General features: G+C 30.6%; 1 protein-coding gene across 1 annotated transcript in view; it reads left to right on the forward strand.

Annotated features, from left to right (window-relative positions):
• LOC140444605 (diacylglycerol kinase eta) overlaps window positions 1-16,180 on the forward strand; it is a gene marked incomplete at its 5' end in the record, with an annotated part of 276,793 nt that overhangs the window by 45,679 nt on the left and 214,934 nt on the right. The window contains one exon of the mRNA XM_072536367.1: window positions 13,355-13,550. Coding sequence (XP_072392468.1) covers window positions 13,355-13,550 — 196 coding nt within the window. The remainder of the gene's footprint in view (window positions 1-13,354; window positions 13,551-16,180) is intronic.

Below are 16,180 nucleotides of genomic sequence, written 5' to 3' on the forward strand. Positions count from 1 at the left end.
ATGCGCAGGTTGCCTGAATGAAACAATATGGAGAAATAAAAATATCGGAAGAAAAATATAGGCAGAATTTACAAAACAGTTACATTTACAGACCAATAATGACATACGCGGCTGGAACACGACCTGGCACAACGAGGACAAAAAGTCTGTTAGAAACAGCAGAGATAAAAATACTTGGAAAAGTTGATAGCAAAACACTATGGGACAGAGCTAGAAGTGCAGATATACGACGTTGACGTAAGGTGGAGAAAAACGCAAATGGTACGAAGAGGTTACAGAAACCAACAGTCAACATAATATCTTAACTTATTGCCTGCATCTTATGCTTTACACACGATATTTTTTGTCACCAAACCATACAATTCCTTGTACCCACTAACGAGTATTATTAATTTGTCTTCGTCCATTTTTTCCGGTTCGATTGGTGTGTTCTGTTTCTGTAAAGTGCGCGCTAAGTCATTTAAAGACACATAAAGACACATATTAAATTGCCGATTATCGTGGTGTGTTCCATTGCTTGCCGGTCCGGACAAGTGCGCGCGGACCTTAAGTTCTTAGAATTTAAGTATCATTTAGTAATTTAAGTCAAAGAAGAATTGATAATTGGTCAACTGTGACCAGATTTCAGTGGTATAAACACAGTGTTGTTAAATAAAAGAAATTTTAATAAACCGCCGCTAACTCTATTAAGTTAGTAGTGCGTTTAAAGGGTTTTATTTTAGAGAAACCTGGACTTAAGTAAAAAAAATATGTTTATGTTATCAAAAATTATAATACAGTAAACTTTTAGAACGGCAATATTCAACTACACATTTAATTTTATAATTTTCTCATATTCGTATTTTCTAGTTTAGTAAAACAGTAAAACATCAATTATACCAAATTCTGTAACAAGCCTACCAATTTACTAAAGTTGCTCTGTTGTTCACCACGTATGTGTCAAATACACGGTAATTGGATTTCATTGTTTTATACAGCTTTTGATTACTTTCTGTTGTGCAATTTAGTATGTATGCATTAGATAATGAGCGGATTTAATATCGCTATTGGCTTTCCTTTAGTGTAAAATTTTAACTCTAATATTTTAATAATAATATTAAAAGAGCTAATACACATGTTTTATTTAAACAAAAAATTGTGAAAATTATTTTCTACATTCATTATATACAGTTTTAGACTAATTAAATACTTTGTAAGAATATTTTACGTACGGGATTTTAGTACTGAAATAGTAATTTACGTAACAAATTCCGAAAGTGATATTTTACGAGACGAGTAGGAAGTTTTGAATCCTGCGAGTCTCGTAAAATTACTTTTGGATCGTGTTACGTACAATATTTTTTCTGCAGCCGTTTTGTACGTTAAAAACAATATATGGATAAACTTTACTTATGAACTTTTATTAAAAACTTTAAAGTTACTCTCGTGAATTCAATATTATCGGCAATAATTCATAAATAGCGGCTTTAGCAGTTTCCCTAATCTCATCTGGAATAATTTTGGCTTCATTTTCACTGCTGATTTCCATTTCTTGGAATTGAAAAACGAAAAACTGAGTGAAAATACACGAATCTTAAATGACAAGCATTGTCATAATAAAATACAAAGTTTATGTTATTGTCAAAACCGTTAGCTAGCTACCCAAAATCGTCCCGATAGTGACAAAATTAGTCGCTATTTTCGGTACGAGTTGTGTAAAATGGTACTTTCGATTTAATAAATCATATCAATAAATCATGTCAAAGACAGAGTATCTTCAAATAGGAGATGATGAAGAAGATCCAGAGTTAGAAATTAGAAACACAAAAACATGTAATGAATATAAATATCTCGGATCTATAGTATCTAAACAAGGCACTAACAAAAGAGATATAGAAAACAGAACGCAGCAGGGAAAAAAGGCAATAAACATTCTAAACTCTCTACTATGGTCTAAAGATATTAGACAAGAAACAAAATTGACAATCTATCGAACCTTGGTAGAGCCTATTATGACTTATGGGCAGAAGTTTGGCAGATCACGAAAAAAGATAGAAAAAGAATAGAAGTAGTAGAAATGGATTTTCTAAGGAGAGCGTGTGGTGTATCCAAAAAAGATCATTTCAGGAATAAAGATATTAGAAGGAGGACAAATACTGTATATTTCAGTGTAGACAGAATTGAAATGAGACAACTAGTGTGGTATGGTCACGTGAAGCGAATGAATGAAGATAGATGGCCAAAGAAAGCTTTAAATTATTAAATTACGTACCACGACAAAGAAGAAGAAGGGGAAGGCCTTCAGTTGACTGGGAAGAAAATGTACGGCACATAATGAGGAGCCATCAAAGAAGACGACGGATGGACAGAAAACGATGACGGTCGAAATGCGAGAAGCAGCAGAAGCTGTAGGAACATATATATATATATATATATATATATATATATATATATATATATATATATATATATATATATATATATATATATATATATATATATAAATATATATATATATATATATATATATAAATATATATATATATATATATATATATATATAAATATATATGTATATATAAATATATATATATATATATATATATATATATATAATATATATATATATATATATATATATATATATATATATATATATATAGCAAAACTGTTAGGAATATCGACCGAAACGTAAATAACAATTTATTGGATTGGTGTGTCGGGTATGCGGTTTGTTATTTAAAAAAAACTCTTTTTTCTTTTATTACTCTATATTTCGCTGATTTTTTGTCAGCTTCATCAGGAGACGATACAATTTTCTTATACTGAACTTATAAAAACTATATGAGGAATAACTTAGAAATAAATCAAGAATTTGCCAAAAAAACTGACTATATACAATGCATCTTGTCCAAAACTTTACTGCTTACCAAAAATCCACAAAGAAGGTATACCACTGAGACCTATTGTAAGCTCTATAAATTCGGTAACTTATGACTTATCCAAATTTCTTGCCAACATTATTAAAGATGCTTTTTACGAAGTGAATAACTATAATGCAAAGGATACATTTTCATTTGTTAATGTCAGAGAGTTGATTTTACCAAAAGATTATGTTTTAATTTTGTTAGATGAAAAATTATACAACTATTTCTGAGAATAATTTTTTAACACTTCTGAATTATGTTTTTGAGAACACCTATTTTAGCTTTAATAATAAATTCTATCGACAAAAAATTTGTAGACGATCTTATATGTTGTGTTGCTACTTCACAAATTCAAAATACCTTGAACATTTTCAATAACTTTAACAAACATATCCAATTTACTTTAGAGATTGAAAATTATTGTTCGATATCATTTCTGGACACCAAACTAATAAGAACTGAACAAAACAAAATATTGATAGATTGGTATCAAAAGCCAACACATTCTGGAAGATATTTAAACTTTTTTTCAAATCATCCTACTCATCAAAAGTTTAAAACAGTGATTGCAATGAAGAATAGGGTAAGGCATATTAGTGATGATAAATTCATTAACAGAAACTTAAATTTGCTGTTAAACATCTTTGAAAATATTGGATACCCAAAACATATCCTTAAAAAATTGATATTTAACTCCGATTAACTTTGACGGTCCCGCTGATATCAGAGCAGTACAAACAATCCAATATAAAAAACTACCATTAATAAAACAGTTATCACTTTCTGTGACCAGTTTATTTAAACAATTTATCAACATTAAAAGTGTTTAATATAATTTATTAGAAAACCGACAACTGTTTTCTAAAGTAAAAGACAAGATACCAACTGTAAATAAAACTAATGTCAGGGTTCTACAGCAAGAGAACAATTACAAAAAAAGATTGTTTTTAGAAATATTAATAAAGAAAAATATGCAGTAAATTATAAGGCAGACACGGGACAGTTGAGCAATATCTACTGTAATATTCTTAGTATGTTCAAATAATTTTTGTTTACAATTATATTTTAAATCACCCTGTATATTTTTAATGTGTAATTTTATTCTGTTTTAATTGTTTCTTAGTTGTTTTTTTTTGATAAAAAAAATTTAATTTAATTACTAGTGACTAGGTGCTTTAACCAATATTGTCAGTACTGTTTTGAATATATTATGTACAACATTTTTAAATATTTTTAACTATAAATCTGTAAGTAAATCATTGTTTATTTTCACCTGATATTTATATACATTTTAACCATATTTCAGTTGTCTCCTGATGAAGCTGACAAAAAATCAGCGAAATATATTGTTTTGGATTTAGTTATAATATTTGCTAATATGACAAATATGATTTAAAAAAATATTATCGCGCTAATGCCTATATTCTTGGGTTACATTTTTAATTCAACTGACTAATTATTGGTTTTCTCCAGTTGCTCTTGGCATATACAGTACGTTATTAGTACAATGCTTAATGTTCAATGCATAGTCGGCTCATACATTACATACATAGACAAAAAAATGGGACTTGAAGTCATCTCAAAAAAAGTTATGAGGTATTAAAAAATTAAAAGCTTTTTTAGGTTATGTATACTCTATCTACGGGTATATAAAAACTAGACTAAGTTTTTTAAAAGCCTTAACTATGCGTCTGATTTTTTAAAAGTTTTAAATTGATTGCAACCTACCAAAAAAATAAAATAAAATCGAAAAAATGGCGTTTTAGGAGTAGGGGGAGGATGTGACAAGCTAAAATTGCCCTGTTTTATTTTTAATTATATCAAACGTAATATGATTAACCATTCAAAAACCTTCAAAAACCGTGAAAAAACATAGTTTTTTGGGGGTGTAAAGGTGTTTCGTCCAATTTTTATATGCCCTAAAGGCCTCATTTAATTTAAAATATACATAAACCTTTAAAAAACAATTTTTAAACCTTGATTTGATCTATTTTGAAAACTATAAAATGGAGAAAATATCCCGAAAAGAAAGTTATACTCTCTTACTATACACAACCTGCGGGTCTATAAAATTTTTTGAAATTTTTAAATTTATTGCATCCCATCTAAAAAAAACTAAAAACCAAAAATTTACGTTTTTGAGGGTAGGGTTGGAGAAAGGTGGTTGCACGTTAAAATTGCCTTGAGGCTTAGTTTTTAATCACGTAAAAAAATGAAGAAAATTGAATTCTGGAAGTGAGGAAATTTTGCCTAACTTAACGGGGGGTACCCTTTGAATTTATAAGTTTCCCATTTATCTTTTGCGCATCATAGATGGCTTATTTTTAAAGAAACTGTTTTTAATTTTTTTTTTTTTTTTCTAAACTTAACTATTAATCCTTCAAATGGTTCTTTTTAAATTTCTTATTGTTTATAAACAAAGCCACGGTGAATTTTTGAAAAAAAAAGAGCTAACTCGGGTTTTAAGGATGGTAGGAAATTATGTTCTTTTATTCGTCTAAAAATGTCCACAAAGACAATCAAAAAATAACTTTCTACATGTTATTGCGTCTGAGTTACTTTAATTGTTTATAATCTTATAATCGTAGTATTTTTGCAAACCTGTTTTGCAGTATTTAACATAAACTTTTAATCTTTAAATGATTTAACTTGATAATGTATTTTTTTTTTAATTTGGTGCTTTCAGAATTCATACAGACCCAATACTTTAAGCATAACTTGGGATAAACAATCTAAATTTTGCAATAACTACTAAGTAAAAGTTCATTAAAATTTTAGAGCTGAATATTTGTGATATTTTCCTCATTCTCTCACAAAATCAAAGTTTTTTTTGCATTTTTAGAGAAATTGTTATTAATTTTCAAAAAGTCGAATTTTGAAGTCGACTTTTTTTTTATTTTTGTAATAATTAAGCAACAGAATATTAAAAATAATTTTAAAAACCCTTGTTCTATAGGACTTTCTATGATTTTTCAATAAAATTGTTTCACCTTTTTATATAATTTACTGTTCTTCACCTTTAGTATTTAAAATCAAATAGCGATTTTACATAGTTTATATATAATTTATAAGTAAAAAATGACGTTTAACCTTTTGCAAATTCACGAAGACGGTTGAGTTTCGATTTAATTTGAGTCTTTTACCACTCCTTAATACGTGTTTCTGCGTATACACGTCATCAGAGAGAGTTTGTAAGAAGACTCGAGTCTCGATTTAATATGGAAACTCAGATTGTCATATACGCCAAGCAGTCACATTTCATGTGTATTTTAAATGGAAGCGGCGGTCTAGTGTTTCTGCTAGATTTATTGTCAAATGACGTAGCGCCCTATATGACCGCCATGGCGGGTGGGGATAGTCGCACAAGCGGCTTATTTGACCGCTACGGCAGTGAACCCGTTAAAGGTAGAGAGCGTAGCTTTTAAAGCTGTTAAATAAAGAAACGTTGCACGATTTTCATTTTTTTATGATTCTCGAGTAAATTTGCACTTTCATTGACCGATCACCATGAAATTTTTTCATTGATGGAACCTAATCTTCAAACCCTATAAAATAAAATTTTAATTTTTGCAACAAACATGAGGCATTTGATATATGCCTGAAAAACGCCGAATTTCAACTTTCACCTTACAAACGATCTAAAACAAGGGATTACAACAGGCGACTCGCGAAGCATATTTTTGCGACCACCAAGAGTATTTACAAAACTAAGAAATATATTTTAATAATATGTTCAATAGTTCACTATGGCATAATAAATACGAAGATAATAAATAATAAAAGTAAATTACTAACAAATCACTATTTCGTGCAATGACAACAGCAAAAAACTAACCTCCGCCTTTAGTCTCGGAATAATAGACTTGCCTCAAAATCTGGCTGGCTAGTCTCACCGCTGACAATGTATGTCAGTCTCTTCCGCTCGAACATAATCAATCGTAGACGTTCGGTTTTTTGTGCTTAGGTTAGGTTAGGTTATGTTAAATTAAGTTAAGTAAAACTCAAAGAAGCATAAAATTGAAAATAAAAACAGAAGTTACAAAGAAATCTGCGAAACGAACTTTTTAATTACAAATAACCATAGAAAGCTACAATGTTTGGTGTACATGCAAATTAATTGTTGCTAAACCTAAGGAGTACACTGTTAAGCTACCCTATTCAACAATGCATGATAAGAAGTATGATATGTATAATGGAGAAGCTCGACATACTCTAGTCATTGAGTTTAAGAAGAAATTAAAACAGCAGACAGGTATGTTTAGTAAAGTAATTCAGAATCAATCATTTGCCCCATATGCCTCCTATTCATTGTCACCTTGAGCTTGCAAAGGAAAAGAAAAACATTTACCGAAGGAAGTCTGGTTAATAAGTGTGCTATGGAAATGACGAAGGCTTTCGGAGATACTAGAATGGCAGAAAAATTTAAATCAGTTCTCCAACCAAACTGTACAGAGGAGGGTCAGAAATATGGGGGAACAAGTAGAAACATTATTGATTAATTTATCAATATCATCAAAGATTGTATATATTTTTCACTGTGGCTTGATGAAAGTATTGACCAGTCAGATGTTAGTCAGTTATTATTGTACTAATCACCTTTGTGGACTTCAGCAGTAAGGAGTGGTTATCTGATGTGTACTCTTACAGATTTCTCCTTGTTGCATCTTTTAAGATTAGCAACAACTGAAATTTTTTTTGTTGAAATTTCTAATGTAGATTGTATTAATCTGTCTTTTTTAAGTATTACTTTTCTTTGTATGATATTATTCTGTTTGTGTTTAGGTTACGTACCTTAATACCATGGTCTCTGCTAATTCAAATAATAAATTATTTATATTTTATTGTCTACTTTTGTAAGTATTACTTTTTTGCTTACATTTAAGATAAATTAGTTTTGTTTTTGCTGTCATTAATACTATTCAAAAAACTATTTTATCCCACTTATTGCAAATAAATTGGAGTTTTGTATTCATTGATCATATTATTATTATTATCGGTGGCGTTAGTTTGGCCCTCAATACCTTGTAAGTTGGAAACCCGTGATCTAAAGCATTTAAAACTCCTTTTTGTCGATTATATAAGTACGACTTTTGAAATAACACAACTATACTTACAAATTCAACCGAATGCCGTCTTGGTGGGGACATTTCTCATGACGTAAGATCGTTTGTAAGGTACAAGTTTTAATTCAGAGTTTTTTAGGCATATTTTAAATGATTTATAGTTGTTGCTAAAACTCAAAATCAAAATTTCATGTTATAGATTTTAAAAATTAGGCTCTCTCAAATTCCATAGGTTAATGGAAGTGACAAATTTTATTGATCTCATTAGAATCGTAAAATATGACAACAATCATGTAATAATTATATGACAACACTTTACAGAAACTCATTTCACTTGCAGTAAAATGTAAAAATTGCAGACAAAAGCGTTTAAAATGCATTTTGGGTTTTTCTCAATAGGTAACTCTGAAAAAATATCGAACTTTTACCATTGAGTTGATACAAATTTTATTTAACAAATTGATTTCGCGCGCGTACGTTAAAAATCGCCGGTCGCTTCAAGCGTTGTTTATGAGATATGTTTAAGATGTCTTTATAAAATTATCTCAGCTACATTTTTTATTTGAAACATTTTTTTATCCGGCAAACAAATTTTTAATAAATCGATTTTTTCAGTCATTCCCCCTACGAGGGGTGGAGTGAAGGGGGGTTTTAGGGGTAAGCTGGGAGTAGGTATGGTAAACATTTGTGCATTTTTTAAGGCCCCAAAATTGACATTCTCAGCAAAATTCAGCTCGTTCGTCTCGTTTTCAGAGATCAAATCTTCAACAATTTGGCTATAAAGGTTATATTCAGCCACGTAATTTCCAGATAGTTCTTACATTGAAGTTCATCTCGTGATAAACAGTGATTCGGTTACAAGTAGGAAAATCTTTAGTCAAAAAGTCTTTAGTTAAAAATATTATAGGAAATATTCTTTTATTATAAAATTAATAAAATTATCCCAGTAAATTAAGCTGCCAGGATCGGTTTCACAAAATAACTCCAATTTATATAATTTACCTATCTGTTATTGATCGTTAATTGGTATTTTCTTTGTAGAAACTTAATACTTAAAGTACATCGTTCAATTGTTCCTTGATTTTATCATCCGTTTCTTTGCGGCATGCAAATTTAATGGGATATAATTAAAAAATGTTTCTTTTAGTTTCATTCGGAGATTTATCGCTTTAAAATCTTCTACCAAATATTTGATTTTTTATTTATTAAGAAGCAGAGGCGTAACAGAGACCCCCGCGGCATGAAGCTTGCGGGAGGCCCCAATATATCAGTGTCCCCATCTTATCGTCTAATATATGTAAAAATGTATTATTTTACGCATGCAGACGCAACATTTTTTAAACAGTGCCTGGAAATCTTAAAAACATAAACATAAAAACATTCTAACATAAAACCTGTAAGTTTAAATTTAAGAATGCAAATTTTTAAATAGGCATATTCGGCATTTCGGTAACTATCATCTTATATCTGCTACTCCCATAAACATAAACTTAATCCTTTCCGGTGTCCCGACCTTTTATGATGACGACTATAAACTATAATGTTTTGTACGTGACTATTGAAATATTTGAGAATTGCAATTTTGCGAATTTTAGAGCAATATTTTTCTAGATCTAGAAATGCGTTTTCTGTTTACCTTTAGTATTTCGATACGTTATTCGGCAGTAGTATTATATCCTTACATTGTTTGGTTGTTTGAATTTTGTGTTATTTGTGTTGTTTTACGGTTTAGTTGCATCAATTTGGTACGCACTTATTTATGAATTATTGATGACTTGTGCTATTGGACAATCTCTCAACAGATAAACGGTGAGATAAGGAAATTATAACACTTACACATGTAATAACGTTCTTATTGTAATATATCTGCACGAGACAGAATAAGTGCTAAGAGGGAATGTAAAAGTGGTTCAGAAAATCGAAAGCTACGTGCTCAAAAATCCGAACAAAAACAAAAATTACCAAAAATTTCTTCATTTTTTGTGACAACTGGTGAATTAAAACAGCAGCCTAGTGAAGCTGGTGAAGCATCAAAAGATTCATTTGGTCTTAGTCAGGAAACAATAATTGCTAATCCTACTCAAAATAAAAATGACAACCCAGAAGTAGAATTGATTAATTACGCCGAGCAGATTAATTACGCTTATTGTAGTTCCAGGTAACGTTTCATTTTTATTTGGGTATTATATAGACTAATAATTAAAAAAATGCTTTTAGTTCCCATGAAGTGTATCATCTTTCCGATAAGGGGCTGTATAATGAAAATATTGAAGATTTTGCTATAAAAAAAACAAATACTACAGCAGGGGCCATCTAAACCTAAAGCGCCATTCCCAAAAGACGCCAATAACCGTTCTTTTTCGGAAAACTTTTATTGTTTTAAATCTCCTGCTGGAACTGAATTACTGCGTTACTGGTTGTGCTACTCGCAAAAACCGATGTTGCATATTGCGAGCATTGCTGGCTTTTTGCCAAAAGAACAGCACAGTCATAATATAATTCCGCATGGATTAAAGAAGTGAAGGATTGGCAGGGTCAAAAAAAATTAAGGTTCTTGAAAAATCTTTAATTTACCTCTACGCCTCGGTTGTTTATGACATGAACAAAAATAACAAATCTTTAGAGTATTGTATGGAGAGTGAATTTAGAAGAAAAAAATCTTTTTAGGGAGAAATATTTTAATTAGGATAGTATATATAATTTTAAATTTAGCACTTATGAATATACCATTTAGAGGACATAGGGAAATAGTTAGTGATGCAAATAGTGGCAATTTTCTAGGAATAGTTAATTTATTGGCTAAATACGATAAGTTCTTAGGTGAATTAATACAAAAACCGAAATATCAAACAAGATATTTAAGTCCAAAAATTCAAAATAAATTATTAATTTTATGAGGAAATTCAATTAGAGTTTTGCTTATAATTAATATTCAAAAAAGCTTATTTTTTTCTATATTATTAGATACAACACAGGACATTTCTAAAACAGACCAATTATCAATCATAATTAGGTAAGTTTCTATTGAAAGAGATCCAATTACTGATGTTCCTAGTAATATAAAAATTATTGAATCATTCTTAGGTTTCTGTGATATACATATCCAAACTGGAGAAGATAATTCAAATTTAATTTTATCTTTCTTAAAAGAACATAGTATATCAGTTGCAAAGTGTCGCGGACAGGGTTATGACGGTGCAGCAAATATGAGTGGCCATTACTCCGGAGTGAAAAAGAAAATTAAAGCCGTCCAATCCCAAGCTGCATACGTCCATTATGCATCTCATAATTCAAATTTGGTGTCGCAGGACACAAGCAATAATATATTAGAACTCCGCGATTATTACGATATCATACAAAGTATTTATAATTTTTTCGGCAAAAGTATTAAAAAATGGGATCATTTGCTAACAATGCAGAAAAATTTCCAACCAAAATCGCTTACTCTAAAAACATTGTCGGTGACTAGGTGGTCATCCAGATTTCAAACTGTGCTTGGTGTAAAGCAGAACTACATAACAATTTTAAAAACACTGTCTAAAATAATATTACCTACCACAGATCGTGAGGAGAGAATGACATTTAATAATTTAAGAAGTAAAATGGAACAGTTTGAATTTGTCTTTCCAACTATTTTACTAAATAAAGTTTTGGAATCTATAAATTTAGCTGTCACTCTTTTGCAGTCCAAAAATATGGATCTCTCACGCACAACAGTACTTTTACATAACTGTAAAGAATTTTTATCAAATCTTAGGCAAAACTATGTCATTTTTACAAGAAATCCAAAGATTTTGCTACTTATTTATTTTGGCTTGCCCTGTACTTTTAAAATCAAAAGGTTTGGTAGAGTTAAGAAGCATTTCGATTAATTATTACAAGATCAACGCATCTCAAACCCTGAAGAAAGATATAGAATAGGCGTGTTTTTCGGAAATCTGGATGTAGTCATTCAACAAATTCAAGCTAGGTTTTTAAGTATGTACAAAGTAAACGACGATAAGTCCTAGAACCTAGAAGTGGATATCTTTTCAAATTGGATCCAGAATTTTTTGCCGAAGCCAGTAAATTAGTTGCTGCGTACCAGTCAGATTTAAGTAGTGATTTTTTGGAGCAACTGCAATTTGTTAGAAAATCAATAAGGACACAGTTGGAATCAACAAACTCTATTTATGATACAGCCAAAATTATTCTCATAGATTTTCATTGCACTAGTGCTTGCATACCAGAAGTGTGTCATGCGTACATCTTATTTTTAACTTTACCCATCACGACCGCTAGTTTAGAGAGATCTTTTTCTAAACTTAAATTAATAAAATTGTAGATATATTCGCTGATAGTAGTGCACGAAGAAAGTTGTTTATCTCATAGATTAATATTATGTAATAATGTAATCATTGATTATTTTTTGTTCTATTTTATTCTATACCAATAAGGATGAAAAATGTTAGTTGTTATAAACAGTGCATCAATACACTAACACATAATTATAAGTTTTTGTTACACAAGTCTCATTTAGTAATTTTTAAAGTGGGCCCCATTTATAATTTTGCGGGGAGGTCCTGACGGAGTTTGTTACGCCACTGTTAAGAAGACAGTGCCTGTTACACGGTCTTTGGTATAACAATTCTTATTATGCTTGTGTAATATTTTGAGTAAATTTTGTAAGTCTCTGGACTGCATAGAGATCGAATATTTTAAGTCGCAATCTGTAGGTCATGTATCTTTTTTTCGTGTAGTCGTCGTCGCTTTGTCAGTCCCGTTTCTTCTCCTTGATCTCTCATAGGAATTTTTAAAGGTGATTTTTAAAGAATATGGTTGTTAACTTTACACCCAACTAATAACCTGAAGAACCAGGTATGGCAACTTTTGTTGGGGCTGCCATACCTTATCAAAGGGGGCAAGATTTAAAGCGCTGGGAGCTTAATCTCACCCATATCATTCTATGTAAGATTTGCTATTGATATTAATCTATGTTGACTAGGACGTTTCTTGGCTTTTATTGATAGCGGCTACTACTGGTACAAAAACCCGTCCACTAACAATCCATCCGTTCCTTTCTCATTCGAGCTTGGTACCGACAATGGAAGAGTTCAATTATATAAAGTCTACGATATAAAAAATTATATCTTTCCGTTATTTTGGATTAATGGCGCACCCTATATATGTCTAATTTACTAATTTAGACACCTTTATTCATAAAAAACTTTACAAATATTATTTATAAATTTAAATAATCGAAATATTAGCAAGTTAAATTACTTTTTGTACCCACCGTGTAAATCAAGAATATTACATCGTTGGCTTTGTGTGTTCTCTTTAATCTATTAAACAATCTGTTATCCATTATTTATTTCCTGAATTAAAAATAATATTTTATTCCAGGTATGCTACATCTCACGCTCGCCCAACATATTGCAATGTTTGTCGTGAGGCTCTTAGCGGAGTCACTAGCCACGGCTTGTCCTGCGAGGTTTGTAAATGCAAAGTACACAAGCGATGCGCTGCAAAAGCAATCAACAACTGCAAATGGACAACGCTAGCTTCCGTTGGCAAGGACATTGTAGAAAACCAGGATGGGGTAAGTAGCTATTCATGAAAACGTACTGTTGGTATTTATTAAGGTGAAGAAGTGCTTTAAGATACTGTTCTTAGAAAAATATTTATAACTTAATTAGGCTTTTATGTCTTGTAGCAAAAACCCAAAAAAAAAAATTGTTTAAAACCTTTGATATTATATTTCTTGTTACCTGCGTAATAATGTTTCCATCGATTCTACAAACTTTCAATGGAATCTAAAATAATTTAAAAAAATATTTTTTTACGGAGTCATTATTTAGGACTACATATCCTGAACAACCGTATGGGTACCTTCTTTAATAGCTACAACCCCCTCTTCGTATAAAAGTAAGAATACCGTGATTCAACCTTTTCTCTGTTCTTTTTTGTGGTGTTGAATTGCTGACCTTAATGAATAGACTACAAGCCCATGGGTCATTTTTAGATGGTTATTTTACCCAACACGAATCACATATAAACCAATACTCAAGTAAGTAATAACAACTTTGTGTTTTTTAATGTTCATGTTTTTTCCTAAGGCTTCCTTTATATTATTTGGGATAGTGTGCTTTTCTCTTGCTGCTTCATATGTTTTCACCGAGTTAGTATATGCTCCACGGAGAGTGTTACTTGACAATTCTCACACATTGGCGACACAGTCTGCGCAAAGAGGCATTTATATATCAAATCACTGTGTCCCATCCGGAAACGTGCTATTCTCACTTATTTTGAGATTGTGAAAGTATTTTGTAGATTATCTTGTTGAGTATGATTTATTGATGAATTTTGTCTCATTTCTGTTTGCATTGCACTATCATTATAAGGATAGTTGGAAGGTGAAATATTTGGACAGTTAGCTGCCTGGTATCCAGTTAATTTTCATTTGAAACATGTTTCGTTTTGGGCTATAAATATGCGGTATGATGTTTGTTCCAATTCGATGATAAAAGATTCAGGTAGTACAAAGTTGTCTGAAAAAGGTGAAACGAAAATATTTCTTCGGAAGCTTAGCATATGACTGAAGACAGGATAGGTTGCTCCTATGCGTAGGTATGATATGCCTGAGAGAGAATTTAAACCTAGTTTTATTATTTCATCCATTATTAATTTAGAAGGTATGCTTGGACATGCATTGGACAGAATTAAGAGGACTGATGGAGTTATTAATCTTCTCGCTTCTAGTATATTTCCATTTACTATTATCTTACTATTATCTTATTATTATCTTTTCTGCTATGAATTTATCTACTAGGTTTTTAGATTATAGATATATGCATATTCTACCGTTTGATATACGGGATGCGAAAATTATATTTTTTGGTTCTATTATACTGACTCAATCCTTTAAGATACTCATTAATTTTATTGTACAATTCTCTAGAGTGTTAAATAGAATAGCTTGATCCCTGTTTGGGATTAATATACTACGTGGTTGACTAACTGCTTTTGAGTATGCTGCATTTTGTGGTAGCTGACTGGAAGATGACATCTTTGATATATATATATATATATATATATATATATATATATATATATATATATATATATATATATATATATATATATATATATATATATATCGCACAATCAAAGCGTTCACAGACATCCCTCTAGAAGAATTTCTGCTAGCAGTCGAAACAACATTAAAGTCAACCTATTTCCTATATAAAAACAAAATCTTCCAACAAACAGATGGATGTGCTATGGGTGCTAGCATATCCAGTGCCATCGCTCAATTAGTTTTAGAGCATCTAGAGGAAATTGTTTTAAATAAAATAGATTTTGATATACCTTTTTTCTATCGCTATATAGATGACTGCTTGAGCGCAGCACCAGAGGATAAAATGGATATTTTACTAAATGAATTCAATAACTTTCACCAAAAACTAAAATTTACATTAGAAATTGAAAAAAATCATCAAATTAATTTTCTGGACCTGACCTTACATAGAGAAAACAGCACTATAACTACTTCATGGTACACCAAAAAAACCTGGTCATCGAGATATCTGAATTTCAACTCTCATCATCCCCTGTCTCAAAAGAAATCAGTAGTTATCGGACTCGCCGATAGAGCTATTAGATTATCCGATCCTATTAATAGACCTCAGGCCATTAAAAAAGCAAAAACAGCACTAACACTTAATTCATACCCACACCACCTTATCGACAACACTTTCAAATCGCGACTGCATAAATTTTACAATAACAATAATAACAATGAAACCAACACGGTAAAGAAAAACTATATGTCTCTTCCCTATATAAAAGGATTATCAGAACAAATTGCAAATCTTCTGTCCAAACATAATATTATGGTTGCTCATAAAGGGCACAATCTTTTGAAAAAGAATTTTACAAGATTAAAAACAAAAACCCCTCTATTAAAAAGATCGCATGTTGTATATGAAATTCCCTGCTCGAATTGTGATGGAGTTTATATTGGACAAACCAGTCAGCTACTTAACTCAAGAATACGTTCCCACAAATATGACAAAAAAAACTCAACCGCCCTCACAAAACACGAAAACGAAAAAAAACATAAATTTGATTTTGAGAAAACCAAGATCCTAAAAAGTGAACCCAACAGGAAAAAGAGAGAGCTTCTAGAGTCTATACAAATAAAAAAAAATAATAATGCAATAAATGATA

This window comes from Diabrotica undecimpunctata, chromosome 6 (assembly GCF_040954645.1).
Source record: "Diabrotica undecimpunctata isolate CICGRU chromosome 6, icDiaUnde3, whole genome shotgun sequence".
In the NCBI taxonomy this organism is placed as follows: Eukaryota; Metazoa; Arthropoda; class Insecta; order Coleoptera; family Chrysomelidae; genus Diabrotica; species Diabrotica undecimpunctata.